The sequence below is a fragment of the Mustela erminea genome, chromosome 6 (genome assembly GCF_009829155.1).
Source record: "Mustela erminea isolate mMusErm1 chromosome 6, mMusErm1.Pri, whole genome shotgun sequence".
NCBI lineage: Eukaryota > Metazoa > Chordata > Mammalia > Carnivora > Mustelidae > Mustela > Mustela erminea.
In genome coordinates this window covers 50,294,853-50,316,351 of record NC_045619.1, presented here as the reverse complement: position 1 = coordinate 50,316,351, position 21,499 = coordinate 50,294,853, and the positions used below count along the sequence as shown (strand labels likewise).

At 42.5% G+C, this 21,499-nt stretch overlaps 1 protein-coding gene across 8 annotated transcripts in view; it reads right to left on the bottom strand.

Annotated features, from left to right (window-relative positions):
* Positions 1–21,499, bottom strand: part of GRIP1 (glutamate receptor interacting protein 1) — a 678,373-nt gene that overhangs the window by 11,992 nt on the left and 644,882 nt on the right. For 6 of the 8 annotated variants that reach the window (XM_032347119.1, XM_032347122.1, XM_032347116.1 and 3 more), the window contains 4 exons: positions 12,317–12,473; positions 11,432–11,543; positions 11,267–11,311; positions 6,541–6,774 (listed from right to left, as the gene is read on the bottom strand). In XM_032347119.1, the coding sequence (XP_032203010.1) occupies positions 6,541–6,774; positions 11,267–11,311; positions 11,432–11,543; positions 12,317–12,473 (548 nt within the window). The remainder of the gene's footprint in view (positions 1–6,540; positions 6,775–11,266; positions 11,312–11,431; positions 11,544–12,316; positions 12,474–21,499) is intronic. The other 2 variants (XM_032347115.1, XM_032347117.1) reach the window with 1 other exon arrangement.

Genomic DNA, 21,499 nt, shown 5'->3' with positions numbered 1-21,499 from the left:
GATCTCTGGCCAGAGCTAGACTTAAGGGAAGCTATTAACATTTCTGAAGAGGTCCTCGACCAAGTGCCAAGATGAACATCAAAAACTAGGAAGTAAGGCACATTGGAACCCTGACACCGCCTGAGGGTCATCTGAGTCTGGGGGTCTGTAACTTTGTTGGGATTTACATTTCTAGTGCTCAGAGCTCAGGCCCAGCCAAGGCGGATGGCAACTTGCTAAAAGGTAGTGAGATGCAGACTGAGTAGGCCAAGTAGAGTTGCAGATGAAAAGACCTCAGAGGCTTGGCTTTTATTTCTCTATAAGTCATTGGGCAGCTTTAATCCCAGCTCGGAAATCTTATTCTAGCATTCTTCCTTCCCTCCTCCTCGCCGCTGCCACTGACGGAGACCTATCCATCCCTTTGGACAAGCTTTATCATCCCGTCGTCATTCCCCTTCATAGGGTCAAACAAGCATAGGAAAATTTTTGACATGAGCTAATCATTTCTCTAAGAATTATATTGGGGCCTCTGGGTGGCTCAGTGTTAAGTGACTGCCTCTTGATTTTGGCTCAGGTCATGATCTCAGGCTTGTAAGGTCGAGCCCTGTGACCAGCCCCAGGCTCAGCTGGGAGTCTGCTTAAGATTCTCACCCTGGGGTCGCCTGGGTGGCTCAGTGGGTTAAGCCGCTGCCTTTGGCTCAGGTCATGATCTCAGGGTCCTGGGATCGAGCCCCGCATCGGGCTCTCTGCTCGGCAGGGAGCCTGCTTCTCCCTCTCTCCCTCCCTCTCCTTCTCTGCCTGCCGCCCTGCCTCCTTGTGATCTCTATGTCAAATAAATAAATAAAATCTTAAAAAAAAAAAAAAAAGATTCTCACCCTCTGTCCCTGCCCTCTCAAATAATACTTTTTTAAAAAGAACTATATCTTTTACATTGCATTGCCCCTGTATGTTTTAATAGGGCCATAGACAAAGGAAGCTGAGGGAATCCATTTCGAGGACTGTCAGGGCTGAATACCATTACTTATTTAAAGCATATAATGTAGACTCCAACCCTTATTCTACAATTCCACGCTCCCCCAACAACCTTCTGATGATCAGCTGGCCCTGGTTTTACAGGGAGAGCATATGTTCATCAGACTGAGGTAGTGACTGGTAACGAGGCACGCATCCACCCGTCTGCACACAGATTTCCATCCTGGTTTACATCTCCATCTCGCGGGCTCTGAGGCTGAATCCGCTCTTTAGGCTGGAAGGCTGTGGAGACCTCATTTTCTGGGTGTCTGCCTGACTGAGGCAAGACTCTGAAGAACGGTGACTTCCCCAGGGGCAATGCTATTTGTGAAGGCTCCTCTCCTGAGCAGGATCCTGCCCCCTCCTTTGCTAAAGGAGAAAACCAAGGTTCCGAGAAGGGACATGGCTGCTGCCTGTCAGACTGTGACCAAACCTCGGTCTGCCTGACGACAAAGTCTGTGTTCTTTCTAATTTACCCCTCTTCACCTGGAGGAAGAGAAACTGGAGCTAGCAAAGAGAGTTAGGCAAAAGCAGAAGGTGCGTCTATCCAGTGTGTCATTTTTAGCTTCTCGTGACTTCCACGGTAAGACAATTCGACACAAGCTCTTTGGAGAAGGTCGAGGCCTGCCATGAAGACTCATCTGATCTGGAGTACCAACTCCAAATATCTGGTGAAGAAAGACACTTGTGTCTGAATAAGATATGTTCTGCCATTTCTTATTTCCTCCTGGGGCTGAGCCTCTCTTCTCGACTTGGGGAGAATACTGCAGAAGAAGCTGCCATCAGGCACTGCAAGGGACCCTCCTTACAAGGACAAGAACAACTTTCTCATATCAAGAAAAACAAAGCTCCCCTCTCAAAGCATTCAGATACATTGAAAATGCAAGCTGAACTTGGCTGGGGGAAAGTTGACAGCAGCCAAAGCAGCTATAAGAAATACGGGAGGCAGGGGCCGGGGGAAGGGGGGCACCTGGGTGGCTCAGTGGGTTAAAGCCTCTGCCTTCGGCTCAGGTCATGATCTCAGAATCCTAGGATTGAGCCCCGCATTGGGCTCTCTGCTCAGCGGAGAGCCTGCTTCCCCCTCTCTCTCTCTGCCTGCCTCTCTGCCTACTTGTGATCTCTGTCTGTCAAATAAATAAATAAAATCTTTTTAAAAAATAAATAAATAAAAAATAAAGGGGGTCCTAGCAGGTGATTTCAATATCCCGGGGTCATGCTACCAGCAGCCATAAATAAATGTAGATGCTGAAGAGGATTTTTAAAAACCTTTCTGTAAAATGTAAATACAAATAACTACATATAGTTACGGAATACGATTTTATTTAAAAACACAAATGACAGGGCAAAAGGAAAAGTTCAAATGACCACCCCCAATAAAAAAGGGCCAAATGTTCTGAATGTGGGGAACTTTCTACTCTACAGAAGAAAAATCTTTTTTGCTTCAAAGTATGCAAAGAAGTAAGGCGAGACTTCATCTCAGAAATAGATTAAGTGGACATAAAGGATATTTAAGCATCAGAAGGGAAAGCAGGGTTATCAATGAACTATAGCCAAGATCACAGGCTCCTTATCTGTAAAGAGAAAGAATCTGGGATAAACTATAGTACAAACCAGAATTCATTTTGAAGATAAAACCCAGAAGCTGCAGAGCTGAAGATACAACCTCATTTCCTTTTTCCCCTGCCACCCAGCTGCTGCCCATGATTTCACTGAAACAGAATCATCACCTTCTTTAGCAAAACCTAAAGGCGTGATCCTCAGTCCTTAGGGCACAAAAGAATCCACTGCAGTCCCAGAAAATGCTGAGCAGGCAAGTCTGGGTGGGGTTTAGAAAACTGAATTTTAATAAGCATGCCATGTAATCATGGGGGAGATCATCAGAGGTTTTTACTGCGAACTACGGTCTAAGGGAGTAGTCTGCCAACTTTTGATTAGGACCCATTAATAAATTCTGAAATCAGCTTAATACGATAGTATTAAGTTGTATTAAGTATTAAGTATTTGACAAAAGAACAAAGAAAAAACAGAAAATGTTTGGCATAAACCATGCAATCAAGTTCTGGATGCATACATATATGAATGAGGATATTTCCATGTCCTGAATTGGGAGGTAAGGCATGTTTCGGATTGTCTCAGCCAACAAATACCGAGGGAACCCGAGTATCAGTTCCCGGTGACCCCCTCCGCCTCCGTCCCCCACCACCCTACTAAATATCCAATCATCCTGCCAGCTCTAACTTCCCTCCCCATCCACACAGCTGAAAAAGGAAGTGGGGCTGTGTTTCCACGTTGGTTTCAATGTCATGGAGGACAACTAGCTTTCGGGGTCCAGGAGAGAATGCAGACACTCGCCCAGACCTGAAAGAGCCTCAGATACAGCAGATGATGTGAAATGAAAGCAAACTGTCGAGACCCTGACCTGAGCTTGGGACTTTCTGAAGGTCTGGAGGAGGAGAAGGAATGGAGGCCTGAGCAGAAAGTCCCGGGTAAAGCAGGAAAAGAAGCGGAAACTCAAGAAAGTGCAAGAGAAGCCCACACTGAGTTCTTCATGTTTGAAGATGGTGTTAGTAACCCGTCAGCCAGAGAAGGAACTGCCTTTGCTTTTTGTTTTTTTTCTCCCCAGGAATGAGGATGGATACTTGCCCATTTATACACATCCTCTTGATCCAGCTTCTCACGAAACACAGTATGAGTTTGGAGGTGCGGCTCAGACAGGCACAGATCTGCAACCTGTCCTTGAGGAGACAGGTTTCACCAAGCAGCCAACAGCCATGTTTCTCAGGGCACCCAGCCTGGTGTACCATCAACCTCATCCGGCCCTGCCGCGCTGGTCTTGGCAGTCCCTTAGGAATTCCTCTACCAGATCCATTTGGAAATGTTCACAAAGGGGGCTCAGGGAACTGACAACCAGCCCTCACTCCACCCATCAAGCTGTACACCCAGCGCGGGATTATCTTCAACTTGAAGAAGGAACGTTTTCTAATTCCCTGGCCCTTCCCCATGCCACCACCTACCAGAGTGCCTTTCCCTCATTTTTACAAAAGAAAAATAGGCTAAAAAACAAACTCTAGGCTAGGAGCACCCTACTGGGAGGCTAGTTCAAGTCCATCCACAAGTCACTGCCCTTGATCATGGCGTCAGGCAATCCCGCGGTGTTCAGAAGTCACCCCCGTGCAGGGTACAAGCCCGACCAGCGGTCCGAGTGACTTCTCTCACACACTTCAGCACTGGAGAACGTACTTAACCGCCAACACGTGCACGGCCCGACAGAGGAGCCGAATCACTTACAAAAGGAAAAGATACCCGGACGTGAGCAGATGGCCACTCCCAGAATTCCATGCTGCCAGCTCAGACTCCCCTGCTGCCTTCACTTCCCTTGATCTTTTCTTCCTTGTGCCTTAGGATGCCCAGGACACCATCTCCTTTTGAGAGTCCTCTTTTGTTAGGGACTGATTCAGAAGGAAAGTGAAGCTGCATGGGAGACACGCTTATTGTCCCCACCGAAGGGACTGTTTGAAGTGAAGGCAAAAAGAAGCAACCCGCGGATTAGGTCTTGGCCCATCTGTGTGTGTGAGCTGGTGGCCTCCTGGTCATACTCTGCCACACAATGTTCCCCCAGTCCACAAGCTGCCACCCATCGTGTTGGGATGTGGAGGAGGCCTTCATAAAAACATGACATCGATTTTCAGCACAGGCACTTTTTTAAAAACCTCAGCTCTAACGACTTGCACACCCAATTTCTCATCATTATTTTTGCTAAATGCTTTCCATGCAGGAGGGATGGGCTGACGGGTCTTTGTACCAGTTGCTATCAATATTCTCCCTTTGAGGCAAGTGCCTCACTCTAGAAGGATAAATGACTCTATTTTATGCCTGCTATTTCCTGATCTTATAGATGGAGATAATACATATCTGCTAAGAAGGGCTGTTGTAAGGGCTAAAAACATAAAGAATATAGCGTATAATAGGAACTCAATACATGCTGGTGTCCTTTCCCTTTGGGGCTGAAGGAGGGGCCTGGGCAAGAGAATTGGAGAAGAAGGGTGGGTAGTTTTCTTAGACACCTGAGGGAATCGGATGAGGCTCACTTCTTCCTGGTATGGCTGAACTCACACGGACTGGATAGCTTCTGCTATGTAACCCCCAGAGAGGATCTTACGGCCTCCTCGTGGGCTTTGTCAATAGCATCTTAGGTCATTTGGCAGGCAGTGGTGGCTAAGTGTGTTTCCGAGAGATGCCTCCATGCAAAGAAACTGGATAAACTAGGTAACCTGTGACATGGGTCTACACCTGCGTGCCCACCCTCAAGTATCTGACATTTCTTTGCTTTTCTGTAAGTCTGTAGTGTCCCTGAAGGCACAAAGCTCTGAATTCCAGGCTTTGGTCACTTTGGGATGTTTGCATTCCCTCAACACGCCACCATCCCTTGGCACGAGCGTCTGCCTGTGCTTGGGATGCCCTCTCATTCTCAGCCTTCTTGCAGGGTCCACACCTACTCCTAAAAAGCCTTTCCTGTTTCTTCTGTAGTGGGTGAGGGTCTACCCTCTGTCCCCCAAGGCAGCTGAGTCTTGCCTCTCTCATTGTTTCTACCTCACCCTCTTCCTACTGTTTCCCAGACTGTCTCCCCATTAGACTCTGGGCCCCTCAGGGGTGCACAGTACACTGGATCAGTGACTCAATGTGCAGAATATGTATGAAATGAGCGAATGAGTGGTAAAAGAATCAACCCAGGATTGGAACACAGGGTTCAGAACTCAACTTCCTGTTCTAGTCTCTCTTTCACTACATCCTTTGTCAGCTGCAAAACAAATAGCTTCAAGAAGATATAAAGTATATTTTATAGGGTGCTTGCTTGGGGAAATTGAAGACTTCAGAGAAAAAAAGGAGGGGTTGGCCTGTTACCTCCTCTCAATCCAACATTTACTTGCTTTTTCTGGGTAATCATAACTGATTACTCGTTATCAACTACAGAGAGGGTCTTGGTTCTCAAGAAAAGTAGGGTGAGATTATGGCTGTCTATACATCCTTATGTATTAACTAAAAATAAAACATTAGTTCCATGGAAAAAAATCAGAGACACCCCCTGACCGCTGCTCTCCTCACCCCAGGATTCTTACATCTGCCTTGTTTAAACTCGGCAGATTAAAGAGTAAGCACTTCTACATTGATCCCGAAACTCATTTTCAATGAAGCTATGAGTGTAGGACACTTAGAAAATCCTTCTCCCACTTCCAAAGAGATTGGAATGACAAACCAGTTCATCTAAACTCCACAGGATCCTGAAGTCTCCCCCTTTTCGAAGAAGAGTCTGGCCATAAATCAACTTTTAGTAAATTCACTGCTCCAAAGCAAATTGTCCCTGCTCTACAGGACAACCTCCCGAAGATCACATTTGGAGAACAGCGTCTCCGATGATCGGCCTTCAGGCTCTGGCTTCTGTCCCTGGCCGAGCCCTTGGTAGAGCGTCATTCCCATGTTTGCACCCAGGCACTCACACAGGGCAGAATGGCCACTAAAAGGGATGAAGGAAAGGGAAGACAGCATCCTGACCTTGTGCAGCTCCACAGGAGTCGGGGACATGATCTCCTTGATTTCTTGTTTCATTTTTCTCAGGGGGACAGATTTCCTGCCCACATCTGTGGGTAGGGTGTTGCTCCGAGTTGTTTGGCTATAGTGTGGCCGTGAGCTGCTCCGTTCCTGGAAGCTGGCCTGTCGCCCCAGCTGACTGCGAGGTGATGGGGCCTCATGATTCAGACTCATCGTGCTTCCCGACATGATTGTCGCCTGTGGCATTGACAATTTTCAGAAACAATTAAGCCGCGGACTGAGGAAAGGGTTTGGTTGTTTGACACTAAGCACATTTCTCCTTCTGCCCAGTCAAAATACAGTCTCTTCGGGGCACAACCAAAGGCCGGAGAATGGACGTACTAACTGACCTATGAAAGTCTGGGAAAATGCTTTCCAAGTGACTTTTATAATGCACATCTCAAATCCAATTTAAGTACTTAAGCCACTGGGTTTATTTAATCAAATACCACCCCTGGCAGTTTTGAGGCAAATTGAAAAGCTCTAACATTTGCTTACTGCAAACTACATTTCAAGCATTAACTTTCCACTGACTGGGCTCTAAAGATGGGATTCATGAAGCAACTTCAATATATCTTACAGAAATGGACCAAGGACTTTTTGAATGAAACTAGGCAGCCTCTTTGGCAATGCTGCCTCTAGCCCCACCTAGAGGTAACAATGGGCTAAAACAGGGCTATTGAGAGAGAGGCAATAGCCAATGAGGATGGCCTACCACTGGTAAAGGGTCTTTCCTTTGGCTACGTGGCCTCAGAAGCTTGTAGAACCTTCTAGATCTCCACACCATTTGGTGTAGGTCCCCATTTTTTAGAAATAGTCTTTGTGAGAGATCCTCAAAGGCCAAAGAGTAATCATTCATTGTGCTGCTGGATTCAACCCTTTGCTCAAAAGCTGGGAAACCTGGATTGGATTTTACCAGTGAACTGGGAGGTTTGTTCAGTTTCAAATATGTTCATGTGTGGGACAACTGGGTGGCTCAGTGGGTTAAGTGTCTGCTTTTGGCTCAGGTCAAATAAGTTCATATGCAAGGAAAGGCAAGATAAGACCCCAAATAGGACTGAATCTTGGAAGTGAATCTTAAAAAGCATCTGAAATTAATGTCATGTTGAGGATGTTCATTTCTCATGGTTAGGAAATGCTAAAATTCTGAAAACATGTCTGTAAGGCAGCTCCACCCTCCTTGGTAGGATGGTTGAACGATGGCAAACCAGCACTGGTGAGTCCATCTGAGGTCAAAGGACCAGAAAACAAACTCTGCATCTGTGCTGCTGGCTACACTGTGAGCTGATGGTTTACATTCATGCTGATGCTGACAGTAGTAGAGTGTCATTTCTTGAGTCCTTGGGTTCGCTCATTTAAGCCACACAACAACTTTGAGATGGCCACTGTTGTGACTCCCAATTTGTAGGTGCGGAAACTAAGGCTGACTTACCTACCCAAGGTCACCCAGGTAGTAAATGAGCCAAGGGCACCATCTAAAGTTACTGATTAGGAGGGAACACTGCAAAGTGATCGAGTTCTCATTTGTTATCACTCTAAGATTTTGTAATTCCAAGTCACCTGGTGTTTGGCTACACACACACCAGTAATAAGATCTTTGACTTGTAGCCAAGTATGGGCACACATGTACGTATACCTACGACTCCAGTGAAAAAGGAACAAAACCAGTTACTTCATCAATATTCTGACTAGACCAGTTATTGTATTGATAATTTTGAAAAAGAATATTTTAATCGTAAGAAAAACCTTACTGGTCATTGACCATTTACACGTGCTCAGTACCACATCTATGTGTCTATAAAAGGTCATTTAATACTTGTGATGAGTCTCTAAGATATGAATTAGAGTTATCATACCTCCCCACCTCCGTCATGGAAAGGGATGCCTGGAAAAGGTGAGCAAGCTGCCCAGCAGTCCGGGACTGCAGCCCTCACACTCTGATTCCAGAACGCTTATTCTTGCTACCAGGCTGGATTGTTTCTCAGTCAAGTATTCGGTTGAAACATATAAAACTGACTTTTTAGGAGATTAAAAAAAATAAACCAAATGGATTATCCATATTATGGTTTATTTCAGTTAAATCCTTTTTAAGATGGAAAGCTTTTGACTACTGGCTTTGTTTGGGGTCATGGGACATCCTTTATTTTATGGCACTTAACTCACCGAAAGCATTTCTCTGTCCACTATAAGTGACAGCACCCAGTGACTATTTTCTTGCAGTGGTGACCATCCGTCTATGGTTTTTACCTACTTAGACAAATTATCGGTTTTGTTAACATCTATTTTTTATATTCATTTGTCATGGGACCAGTGGGAAACATGTTGGAAGTAAAATACTTCATTATTACAGTAGAGAGATGCTGGTGTGAGTCTTGGCCACTACAGAAGTTTCAAACCTAGAAAGAGTTCTGATAGAAGTAAGATTTCAAAGCACAGCTTGATTGCTTTGTTTAAAGTGAACTTCAACTGAGTTACTACAAAGGAGTATAAAAATTAAAACACAAATATAAAAACTAAAATAAAGCTTAAAATAATTATTTTTTAAATTATCTAAGATTTGTTTTCACTTCAGGATTATCTATTGCCTGTTCCCATTTTGCACAATTCATAATTTATAGCTATAATCCTCTCCCCCAAATTATCAGTGAGATAACTGATATACATTAACTTAGAGGGATAAATTCAAGGGCTTTCTATCTGATATTTAGTTAAGCCTTTTCTCTATATTAAACAAAAAAAAAATAGTTAAGGCCGTGCTCATTAATAAAAATGGCAAAAATAATAATTTCTTTTGAATAATTATTAAGTGCTATGTTCTGTGTTAAGTGCCCTATAATCATTAATCATTATAATCTCCTTATTTTACAGAAGAATAAATATCTGATAAGACAGATTAAGTAACTTGTCCAATGTCTTAGTTTGAAATTTTCTCTTTCGTTAAAACTATACATTTTTCAGTGTTAAAGTTGAATCTAAATAATTGCTAGCTAATGGGGAGAATGCCTAGTATAGTTTTCATTTCCATTTCAGTTATAATCATTCTTTATCTCAGCTAATCTTCTACACTTATGATGGTTATAGTACGCTGTAACTTTTAATACTGGACGTAAATTTCATATGCAGGAAACCTGCTCCAATAATATTTTTTGTGTCGTAACATTTACAATCAAGCCATCAGTTCATTTAAACTAGTAAATGAATTGTCTTTGCAATACAAGTATAAGTAAGACTCTAATTTACAGATTTGCCAATCATTCTTCCTTGTTGAGGGCTTTAATTTCCTTTTGGTTTATAAATTCAACCCACTTCCTTTCTGGTGTTATAATTTCAAGGGCCACACCTGCCCGAAGCTATGTTAGAAATAGTTTCTAGGCCATTGCAATGTAACTTCTATGCTCACAGATGTCGTTTTCATTAGATAACTCAACCTCTGGGTGAAAACCCAACCTCACTGTGTTACTTTTTACATCACCTTTGTTTTGCCTGCTGTAAAAGAAGTTATTAGAAGAATGGCTGCTTCTTTAAAAGAGAAATATCAAAATGCAAAGCAAAGAAGGCATATGAGCCAAACATGCTTTCAAAAGCAAGTGTATATTCAAGAATTGTGAATTGAGCTCATTATCCAGTTGGGGCCTCTTCTCCTAATCATTCTACATATAGGAAGTGGTAAAAGTTTAAATAAGCCAGCTGATACTTAAGCATTTTACTCGTTTTGAAAGTTGCCTGAATCAATTGCTAATGTCTTTGTTTAAGTTTTATAGCAGTATCCATCTCCAGGCTCTTCAACTGTGCTCTGAAGTTTCAGTTCATGCCAGGTAATACTATGATATTTATAAATTCAAACTAATATTTTCCTTCATAATTCTCTTTGCGGATTCACAAACATTAGAATCACATCAAATATCCACACATGCAATTGAGAAGCAAAATAATATAAAGATGAGTATTCGTTTTAGAATTGCAATTTCACCCACTTATGCCATTCACATTCCTTATGGGGACTCGGGGACCTCAAATGACATCAAAATAAAAATGAGACTTTTGCCACTCTATTTTTTACAGCTCAGAAAATTTAAAAGAACATAAAAGGAAACAGTCCAGGACCTCCTAGACCAAAGAGTGAATATCGTCAGCAAATTCATGGCTTTGATTAAAGAACTCACCAGGAGTCCAGCTATTATGTTCCATCTCGCCACAACTCCTAGAATTCACACTAAGTTAATATGGAGTCAGGATTTGCAATTACCAGCAAAGCACTGTGTAATATTTTGGCTGCTTTTCACACAGACTGGCCTTTTTCACCAGCTGCGTTGTCATCTACTTTAAGGGCAAAACAAAACAAAATAAAATAAAATTTCCTCTTATGTTCCTCTTCACGATCAAATTAATTGCTATACCAGGTACAAATGAAAACATGCCAAAGAAACCTTTCTAAAGCAGCTCAGAGAATGAGATGCGCCACGGCTGGGGGGCTTAGCTCCCTCCCCAGTGACTCAGTGGCAAACAGGGACAGTCAAGGTTAGCACGGAGCGATGGCAGAAGCCACAAGTCAGTAAGCTCGGGGTAGGGGGTGGAGATGGGGAAATCAATACTTCCAACTGCACTGAATAAAATCAAATTGCTGTCCAGAAGGCGAGGGGGCAGGGAAGGCAGCTTCACAAGCAAAAATATAAACATAAAGGGTAGCTACCAAGAGAGTCATGTTTCTCAAAGACACACGCCTGTCAGCTTTCTCCTGTGGAAAGGGGTTAAAGCTTTTAAATGAACTGATGTGATAAATGCAAACTCAAAAGGACCAAAAAAAAAAAAAAATGAATGTAGAAACAATAAAAGTAAGTAGCAGGACCAAGGCTACCTCGAGTTCTCTCAGAATTCCCGACTGTCCACAGGTTTCCAAATCCTCCAGCGCTTGGGACCAGAAGTTCTCCTCTTGCTCAGCCTCTGAACTGTCGGGAGCCCCTGTAAAACTGTCATCAGAAAGCACAGTCCAGGGTGAGAACTTTCCAGATATAATCCCAGAATCTCTCTCTTTCCTCTCTCACACACCCAAAAAGTGGGAGATTCTTTTTGGATCTGGCTTTCTTCAGCCATCATCTCCAAGTGAGGCTGCTTTCGGAAAGGCAAAGCATCTACACAGAACCGAGGGAAGGACCATGGTCTAACAGAATCTGCGTGTTCCGAGCCACGGCCCCATGAACCACATCAACATGGCACCCTGGGGGAAGAGCTTCCGGCTGCTCTGCCTGCTGAAAGACAAGCCAAATTTCAACAGAAAAATGTTTTCTCACGTATAAATATCAGTGTAGATCATCTAAGAGCTATCAATTTTTATCAATTTCCTTGATATATTTTGGTAAGGAACAATCCTAAAATACACCTCAATTCAAACTATGGGATCCTTGATGTATTTTTTTTAATGTAAATTAACATGAAGCAACCTTTTAAAGGAAAAGAGAGGAGACTAGTCCAAGAGTGAGGACAGGGTTTACAGACACAGATCTTCCCGTGTGCTACTATTGTTTTCATGAAGGGAAACTGAATTCTTGCCGTGCTGTGGGGTGATGCCCAGGCTCCTGTTGGGCAGGCACAGGTCGCGGAACCCTGCCACGGGCCGGTGGGGTGATGACAGGGGTTCCTGTCATGCTTCTGATACTAGCGATAGGTGCCATCAGAAGTGGAGAGAGTCAGGTCTGGGCTAATGGCTGCAGTGTGGACAGGCAGCAGTTGATGAAAACCTTACCCACTGACTGTGGACCGGTCCCAGTCTTCATTATTCAGCCCCACGTCTGGGTAGGTCTGGCTTCGCGGCTTAGTGACTGGGGACAGGTTGCCTCTCTGTTTCGGACCCCTCCACTCGTAAGTGTTGAAGTTGTAGCCTGAGGCCTGAAAGCTAGAGCCTGAAACAAAAATCAGGTGTCACCTTCTGTTTGCTAATTTGTCTTTTTCTGCGATTTCCATTAGCTCACTCAAAGCAGATGACCTTGACTGAATTTGGGCTCAGAAAGGCCATCGAGATAATACTCGAGTCTTACATGCAACACATGTTCACACACGTCCTGTTAGCTGATGCCAACAACAGCTCTAAGGTAAGACCGTCAGAGCTACGTGGGAAAGCCCACTGCGCTGGACCTGCTGGGAGCAAGTTCTGGAAAGTCAGAACCCTGAGCTTCTTGCCCAAATACCCTGTGTCCACCTACAGGACGTGTGAGGGCTTCTTACCCAAGTCTGTCCTTTAGAGAGTGGAATTTGCCACCCAGATGTGGGTTCAGGTCCAACCCACTGGTCCAACCAGTGACTAAGAAGTTGCTGGTTGCAGGGGTGTGGATGGAGCCTGGCCCTGTGGAGCTGAGGCCCACAAATGTTAGGGATGGGCCCGAGGATGACTCACCCACTGAGAAGTGACACTGTTAGCAGAAAAGGGGTGGAATAAGAATGGTGACAGCAATAACAATAGGGATCACAGAGTGGGTACTGTTGCACCTGAAACTTCACTGAGTGCTTGATTCGCATTTATTTATTCTTCCTAACTGTCTTCGAAGGTAGTACTATTATTATTTGCCTCTTACATATGAGCGTACTAAAGGCTTAGAACAGTGGTTCAAGTATGTAGGGGTATCTGCAATCTCTCCCCGGTGAGGGGTGGCGGTTTCCAGTCATAACCTTGGGAGCATCAGTTCTTAGACCCTCAAGTTCCTTAAGCACATCTTCCCCAAATCAATCCCACTGAAAAGGACCAGGGTTCTGAGATCTGTTGGCTCTCCCTTCTTACTTCCCGCTTCACAGTTGTTTTTCTGCCACTTTACAAATGAAAGACATATTTCTTTACCATCTCAAACCTTTTGAAGGAGCTTGGCCCTAGGATGCAAAACCTCCCAGTTGTCAAATCGAGGCATAATTTGGGAAAGCCTTGCTCCTGCGAGAAGGCCTCCTGGGAGCAGCGCCTTAATTCAACCAGGCACAGACTCCTGGCAAGGCTTTCCCTTTCCATCATCCGCCTGTCTCTCTGCATCTCAGAGTTAGAATTCAAAACAGTTGTTGGGTGGGAGGTGGGCACATTATTATGTTTATTTGAATTGCAAAATGGAGACTGACTTCCTTTCTGACAGGAAGTTAAATCTGATTAGCTGGATGGGTGAGGCAGGGAGGAACGGCTTTGGCAACTGGGTCATATAACGGACATTTTCCATAAATTTGAACTAAATCCGTGGTTCCAGATTTTGACAAATATATAGTCACGGCATAGTAACAACCAACTGGAAATTATAGTCTTTGCAAGTATTTAAATTTGGGGAGAAAAAAAATGAGATGACATTGATGGGGTATGTGGTTTTTCAAAATTATTTTGGGAGGTTTAAATAGGAGAGCAGGGGCTTACAAGCAGGTCTGTCTCCACAGTGTGTTCTGTAATTGTGATACACGGCTCCATCCACCATTTTGGGTTGTGACCCACTGTGTGTGTGTGTGTGTGTGTGTGTGTGTGTTTGCGCGCGCACGCACGCATACGTGTGTGTCTGTATGTGTTTACATGTGTGTACTGGGTTTCAATATGATACGTATTTCCTACTGTGTTTAAAAACTGTTAAGACAAAAGACAAACAAGAAACCCACAGAAAAGCCAAAATAGTTAATACAGCGAACAGGCCTTGGCCACCATTTTCACATGAAATGAAATGAGCGGATCACATAAGATGACGGTCACCACGGTATCCCTGTTTCGTCTTACTCACTTTTCCTCCACTAGTTAGAACCTACAATGCCATCCTTACTAACACGGAGCACGGAGGAAACAGGATACCCAAAGGATAACGCTCTGCTCAAAAGGACTTGATCTCAAGAATGCAGAGGAATGCCCACAGCTGCAAGAACCCTCTGTGAACCTTCTGTTTTAGGATCCCAAGCATTAGGAGTTCTTGGCACAGAGAAAATACTTATAGTTTGGTATCTCATTTTCTTCCTGGGTAACGACAGAAGGATGGCTAGCCATTTGGGAAGAAATTGTGTGTGATCGATGTGCTGTTTTCTGTCAAAAGTGTTGAATTAAGGAAACACACAGGTCTCTTCTTAAAGGGGAGTGACTACATGTGACACCACTTCTCCTGACTTCTTCTCCACAGGCTATCCATTTTCTCCTTCCCAACCAGATAAACCAACCCATCAAATAAGCGAAGTCTTACATTTTGTGATACGAAAAAAGTTAGGGGAAGACTGCACCTCACTTGCCTTAACTAGCCTTCAACTTGCCAAGGGAGACAAATTGTAAATGGTGGTGTCCTCGGGACAGTACCCTTTTCTGGTAGGCATTAGCCCGTTTGACCGATCAGTTCCCTGGGGAAATTCTAACATGTTTTAAACGGGACAGATTAACTTTTCGATTTTCCTTCCAACTGTTGTTTGCAAGTACTTCTTAGTGGGCAAAAGGGTGGAAGGATGGCCTTGAGCAGATGTGCAGAATTGTTCGTTACTCGGGAAACGCCTGTCTTGAAAAGTATGTCTGTCTACACCAAGGATGCCTTGTGTTATTAAGCAATATTAAATGATTATTGTATTATAACAAAGAAGGGCCTGAAGAAGGGGAAAATTTCAAATATTCTTTGGTTAGGTGTAAGCTCAAAAGACCTGGGTCCACCCCTGGGGCTAATAATACATTATATGTTAATTAAAAAAAAAAAAAAAAAAAAACCCTGGGTCCCAATCACGCCATGCTGGCACAGGGACTGACTCAGAGACATGAGTTCAAATCCCAGTTTTGCCACTTCTTTGCTCTGTAGCTGTGGCCAACTCACCTCATTGTAAAATGAGGGATAACCATACATACTGACATGAAGATTGAGAATAACATACATAAACTCTCAACACATAAAGAGGTTTTAATAAATACAGGTGCCCATTACTTTTATTTCCTTCTCTTTCTTGCTGCCTGGGATGTAGATGAAATAGCTGGTGCTCTGTAGCCACCCTGGGTCATGTGGTAAGCCCGAAGATGGAAGCCAAGTGCTGGGCACAATAAAGAAGAAATATGGAAGAGCATGGGTCTTTGAGGACCCTGGAGAGCTATATGCCAGCTCTGAAATGCCCATTTTTTTGTTTGTTTGTTTGTTTGTGTTTTTTTTTTTAATGATTTAAGTCACTGTAATATTAGAGTTTTCAGTTCTATTTAGCTAATTCAACCCAACTGATATGTTGGAATACAGTTAGCTGGGAAACAGTTTGTAGATCTGACTTCCTCCTCATTTAAATCCTAGCATCTAGACTTGGATTGGGAGGACGGAGATAAGAACTGATTCTGGCTGCATGTCCGAGCCAGATTTTCCAGAAACAAACAAACAAAAAAAATTAAACAAAAACCCGCCTCTCCAAAAAACAAAAATAGTTGGTCTTTTAATATATATATCCGACTCCATTTGTACTTCTCCACTGATTTAGAATGGGTAAAGGTGGTGAATAAACTGACGAAGATATTAACATACTGATGAATAGACCCAGTGCTATGTGGTACCAAAGAGTAAAGCTTACCGGTGAGGAGTGACCAGTTCAGGGTGTGTAGACGCAAAGGTACTGGAAAGAACTATCCGGAAATGAGGCTGATAAAGCGATTGGAAACTAGATTACCAAACAACTCTGATTTAAACTAAGCATCTTTGATGTTATCCTAAAACAACAGAGAACCATACAGAGGGTTTTGTGTGTTTGTTTTTGAGTGGCAAGATTAGATTTAGGTTTCTTTTTTTAAAGATCATTGATGGTAATATACTCAAAGTAAGGAGCTGGTGAGGAAGTAAATATTTCAGGCATAATGGAAGTTTTGTATCAAAGGTGTGGTGTCTGTGTGGTGTCTCTCCTGATTGGGTGTTGGATGAGGGGCCCCCAAATGTGGGGGGGACAACTGGGTGGTGTGGGTAGTAAAAGAATTCATACTCGGAACAAAGGAGATAGAGGTGTATTGAATACATTGCAAGGGAGAGGCTGTCTGCTCTCCCTGGGGACTGCTGGGGACTTGTGGGTGGGGGCTCCTTTTAAAGGGGGGAAGGTGAGGAGGTACGGGACACACGGAATTCTCCCTTTATTTTAGTGACTGCCTCGTTGGAAGTAGCCCATTGGTCAGTTAGGGCCTACGGATATCTTGAGGCGGGTCCTCTGAGGGGCCAGTCTGTATCCAGCCGGGGGGTCACTGTAGGCCCTTTCTGCCTTCCATTGCTCAAGTCTGTGGGCCTTAAGGCAGCCTGTACAACAGGCAGTGACAGTGAATGGAGAGACAGGAGAGATGTGAAGCTGGAGGCAGGAGAGGCTGGGTCCTGATGACACTGTGGGGACCACCTGCCTCGCCTGCCTCTTTGCTACAGTGGGAGAAAAATAACTAACCCTACTTTGACACCATCATTTGTATTTTCTTTCATATGCAGGTGAACTCCACCCTCCCTGGTGCAGGTGGAGGACTACGGCATAATGTAAAACAGGACATGCCTGACAGAAATTAAGTGAAGACCAGCTGCTTGCGATAGCTGAGAATTCAGAGTTCAGAAGTTCTGAGGAATATCCTTTTTCACGGGGAGTCGAACTTAAAAGCCATGGGAAGAATGGAATCAGTGAGGCAGCCCACATGTAAGAAAAACCAACGGTCAGAAACAGAATGGTTTTTACTGAATGGTGGTGTGAGCACATAAAATTAAAATGCAGGGATGAGCTAGATTTTAAATTCAAAATTTATAACAGAAACACCTTGAGAGACAGATATAATTTAAAAAAAATGTATTTCCTAAGAAATTACTCCTTTTATTTAGAATTGGAAACCTTTCTGTTTTCTCTCCCTCTTTCCTTCCTTCCTTCCTTCTTTCAATCTAGGTTTTGATATCTGTTTTTATCCTCATAATGTGAGGTGTGTTATGGACTGTATCATACCTGCACCTAAGTTCATATGTTGATGCCCTAGCCATCAATGTGACTGTATTTAAAGATAGAGCCCTTAAAGAGGTAATTAAGGTTAAATGAGGTTATAAGGTGGGGCCATAGTTCAATCTGACTGGCGTCCTTATAAGAAGAGACAATTTGGACACCCATGAGAGATACCACGGATGAGCACACGCAGAAGAAAGGGCATATGAGGAAGGGAGAAGGCAACCCATGGTTTGCAAACCAAGGAAACAGACCTGAGGAGAAACCACACGGGATACCTTGATCTTGGATTTCTAGCCTTCCAGGCAGTGGAAAATGAATTTCTATTGTTTAGGCCATCCAGTTTCTGGTACTTTGTTATAGCAGCCAAAGCACACTGATACAGGGTATAAAATTCAATCTAGATTCCTTTCACTGAGAGTAATGTTTAGTTTTGTTTGTTAGTGTTATGGAAAATAGGTCTTCACAAATGTTGGCACTTCTAATAGCATATGGAATCTTGGTACAGTGATTTTTATTTTGAGGGTAACCATACTTCAGATACCTGTAAAATTCTCATATTCCAACATTGTACTATTGGATTTTTAGTACGACAACATTGTGAAAGTTAACATCTTATACTTGTAGCTCTTAATTCACACTCTGTATTAGTTTTAAAAAGCAAACTAAACAATGTTGGTTCATATTCATAAAATTTGGAAATCAGAGAATGGTTTTGGAATTCAGTCGTCAACTCTACAATTTTGGGACTATAGCTCCTGCCATTACTTTCATTTTTGGAAGCCAATTTTAGTACAGGAAAGCACACCAGATAATTCCCTGCCAAACTTGTTTCCTAAAAATCCAGTTTTGTTAAGAATGAGAAAATCACATCATATATTTGTGTAACTATTTGTAATTGTTCTAGCCAAGAAATACTCAAAGTGTTTAAATGAGAATGTTATTTTAAAAAGGCAGAGCCGGGATGCCTGGGTGGCTCAGTTGGTTGGATGACTGCCTTTGGCTCAGGTCATGATCCCGGAGTCCTGGGATCGAGTCCCGCATCAGGCTCCCAGCTCCATGGGGAGTCTGCTTCGCTCTCTGACCTTCTCCTCGTTCATGCTCTCTCTCACTGTCTCTCTCTCAAATAAATAAATAAAATCTTTAAAAAAAATCTTTAAAAAGGCAGAGCCTTTTTATCTTCTCTAGAAATCACCTCAAAACAGGAAGGGTTGACAAATAACATAACCTACATTTTTAGCAAAACTAGAAGCTCAAACCATAAATACATAAGAAAAAGTTACCAAATTCCACGAGTCAAAAAGGAGGTGGGAGGCAGTGATAAAAAGCCAAGAGGAGACACCTATAACCAGCAATTTCAGAGAGGGCCCAGTCTTTCAAAGCAGGGGCCATGGCATAAAGCAAAACAACAATGCTTTGTTTGCAACACTGGAGTGGATCTTATAGGCTGGTGGCAGCAAGTTCCCAGGATTAGTATATTAGGGTAAAGCCAGGGAGGTGGGCAAAAGACAACACCTACAGATATACCACCACTGCAGGAAGCAATCTGTCAGAGAGGCAGGCTAGCAGAGAAGAATTCTGTATTGTTGGCAGCCTACAGTTATGTCTCTGGGCTGAGGAAGAATGCACTCATCACAGGTTACTGTGAGCTGTGGGGTAATTTTTGCTAGTCTGGAGCACAAAGTTAGGCTCTTCTGTATCAGACTTCCTTTCAAACTTCCAATTTAGAAAGAAGTCATCTCATTCAAAGATGAATTCTAAAGGAACTAGCATAAGATGTATACCAAGTTAATATAAAAAAAAAAAGGAGAGAAGGAACAGGAAAACAAATAGATGATGGATACTCATGAGTAAAAGACTGCCACAGAGCAAATGATAAATATGACCAAACAGATCATCACAAAATGTTAAAAATATACACTGAAACTATCGTCTCTATAAAGCAAGAGATCAAAGCAGATATATAAGAGCTCATGGAAACCTGGACAAGCCAACATGAAAGAAGGAGATAAAACATGAGCTTGTAGAGATCAGAAGGGAGATTAAGGAGAAAAATAAAAGCCCCCACACCCACCCTGGTCACCAATACTGCTCAGGGTCTTGCTCTGTTACTCTCTTTATGTACTATGTTGTATGCCTTAACTACATTAAGGAGAAGTCGGGCTCTTTGTACATATTGGTGTCTCTTTTTTTTCCTGTAAGTTCTAATTTAAATTCTAGTGTAATATTAGTTGCAGGTGTACAAATAGTGATTCAACACTTCCATAATGTTCGCCTCTTCTCAGTCATCATTATCTTTATGAAAACTACAAGGAAGCACGGAAATAGATAAATTATGCATCAAATTCTAGTTACAAACAGAAAATCTAAGAATAAAGTTAATCAAATTAAAAGCAAAAATTTATTTTAGAAAACAAGAATAGAACTGATAAATATATTCAAGGGTCAGCTCTTTGGAAAAACGCTAAATAAAAATAAACTATTACCAGTATACTCATGGGAAAAAAGAATAAAAACACAAATGTACCAAATATGGAACAATATTCAGGATATAATTCTAGAAACTAAGAAAATAAAAAGAAACAAATTCCTTAACTGTGTGCAAATATATTTGAAAACCTGTATGAAATACATTTTTTCCCTGAGAAAATAAAAATGATAAAAATGACCTCAAAATGGATCCAGCAATCCTACTTCTGCATATATATATATTGAAAGGAAATAGAGTAGGTATCTTGAAGAGATAGAACTGTGGCATTATTCACAATAATCAAGACACAGAAACAACCTAAGTGCCATTGACAGATGAATGAATTAAGAAATGTAGTAATATATACACATCAGAAAATTATTCAGCCAGAAAAGTGAAGGAAATCTTATTTGCAGTGACATAGATGAACCTGGACAATATTATGTTAAGTGAAATAAGTGAGAGACAGAAAGACAAATACTATATTAACTTAGTTACATGTAAAACCTAAATTAAAAAAAAAAAAGTCACACTCAGCTCTTAGAAACAGAAAGTAAAATGTGTCTGGGGCTGGGGAGTGGGAGAATGTTGGTCTAATGGCGTATAGTTTCATTTATAAGATGAATGAGTTCTGGGAATCTAAAGTGAGCATGGTGACTATAGATTAAAATAAGATTGTATTGTGTACTTGAAAAGTGCTAAGCAAGTAGTTTTTTTTTTTTTTTTTTTAAGATTTTGTTTATTTATTTGACAGACAGAGATCTCAAGTAGGCAGAGAGGCAGGCAGAGAGAGGAGGGGGCAGGCCCCCTGCTGAGCAGAGAGCCCAATGTGGGGCTCGATCCCAGGACCCTGAGATCATGACCTGAGCTGAAGGCAGAGGCTTCAACCCACTGAGCCACCCAGGCGCCCCTAAACAAGTAGATCTTAAGCATTCTCACCACACACACCCACACACACCCACATACAAATGGTAACTATGAAGTTGATGGGTGTGTTCATCAACTTGATGGTGGTAATCGTTTCACAATGTGTGTGCAAATCATAATCATCATATTGTACACGTTGTCAATTATACCTTAATAAAGTTGAAAAAAGTGAACTGAAAAGAGAGAAATATCTAAAGCTTAATGTGGGATAAGACAGAAAACATAGCTACCTGAGCTGATAGTCAAGAATTACAGACACCGAAAGAGCTACACCATCCATGAGAATGACAGAGTCCAGGTACCAGCAAACTGTCAGTCTCCCTTGTATTGAATGACCTTTGCTAAATCCAAGGAAAGGGTTTTCTGAGTTAAAAAGAGGAATAAAGGGTTGCCTGGGTGGCTCAGTCAGTTAAGCGTCTGCCTTCAGCTCAGGCTGTGATCCTGAGGTCCTGGGATTGAGTCCTGCTTTGGGCTCCCTGCTACCTCTGTCTCTGCTTCTCTCTCTCTCTCTCTGTCCCCCATAAATAAATAAATAAATAAATAAATAAATAAATAAATAAAATCTTAAAAAAATAATAGAAAGAGGAATAAGACAGACAGAAGGGGGCCAAAGCATAAGATTTTGATAAAGCAGAA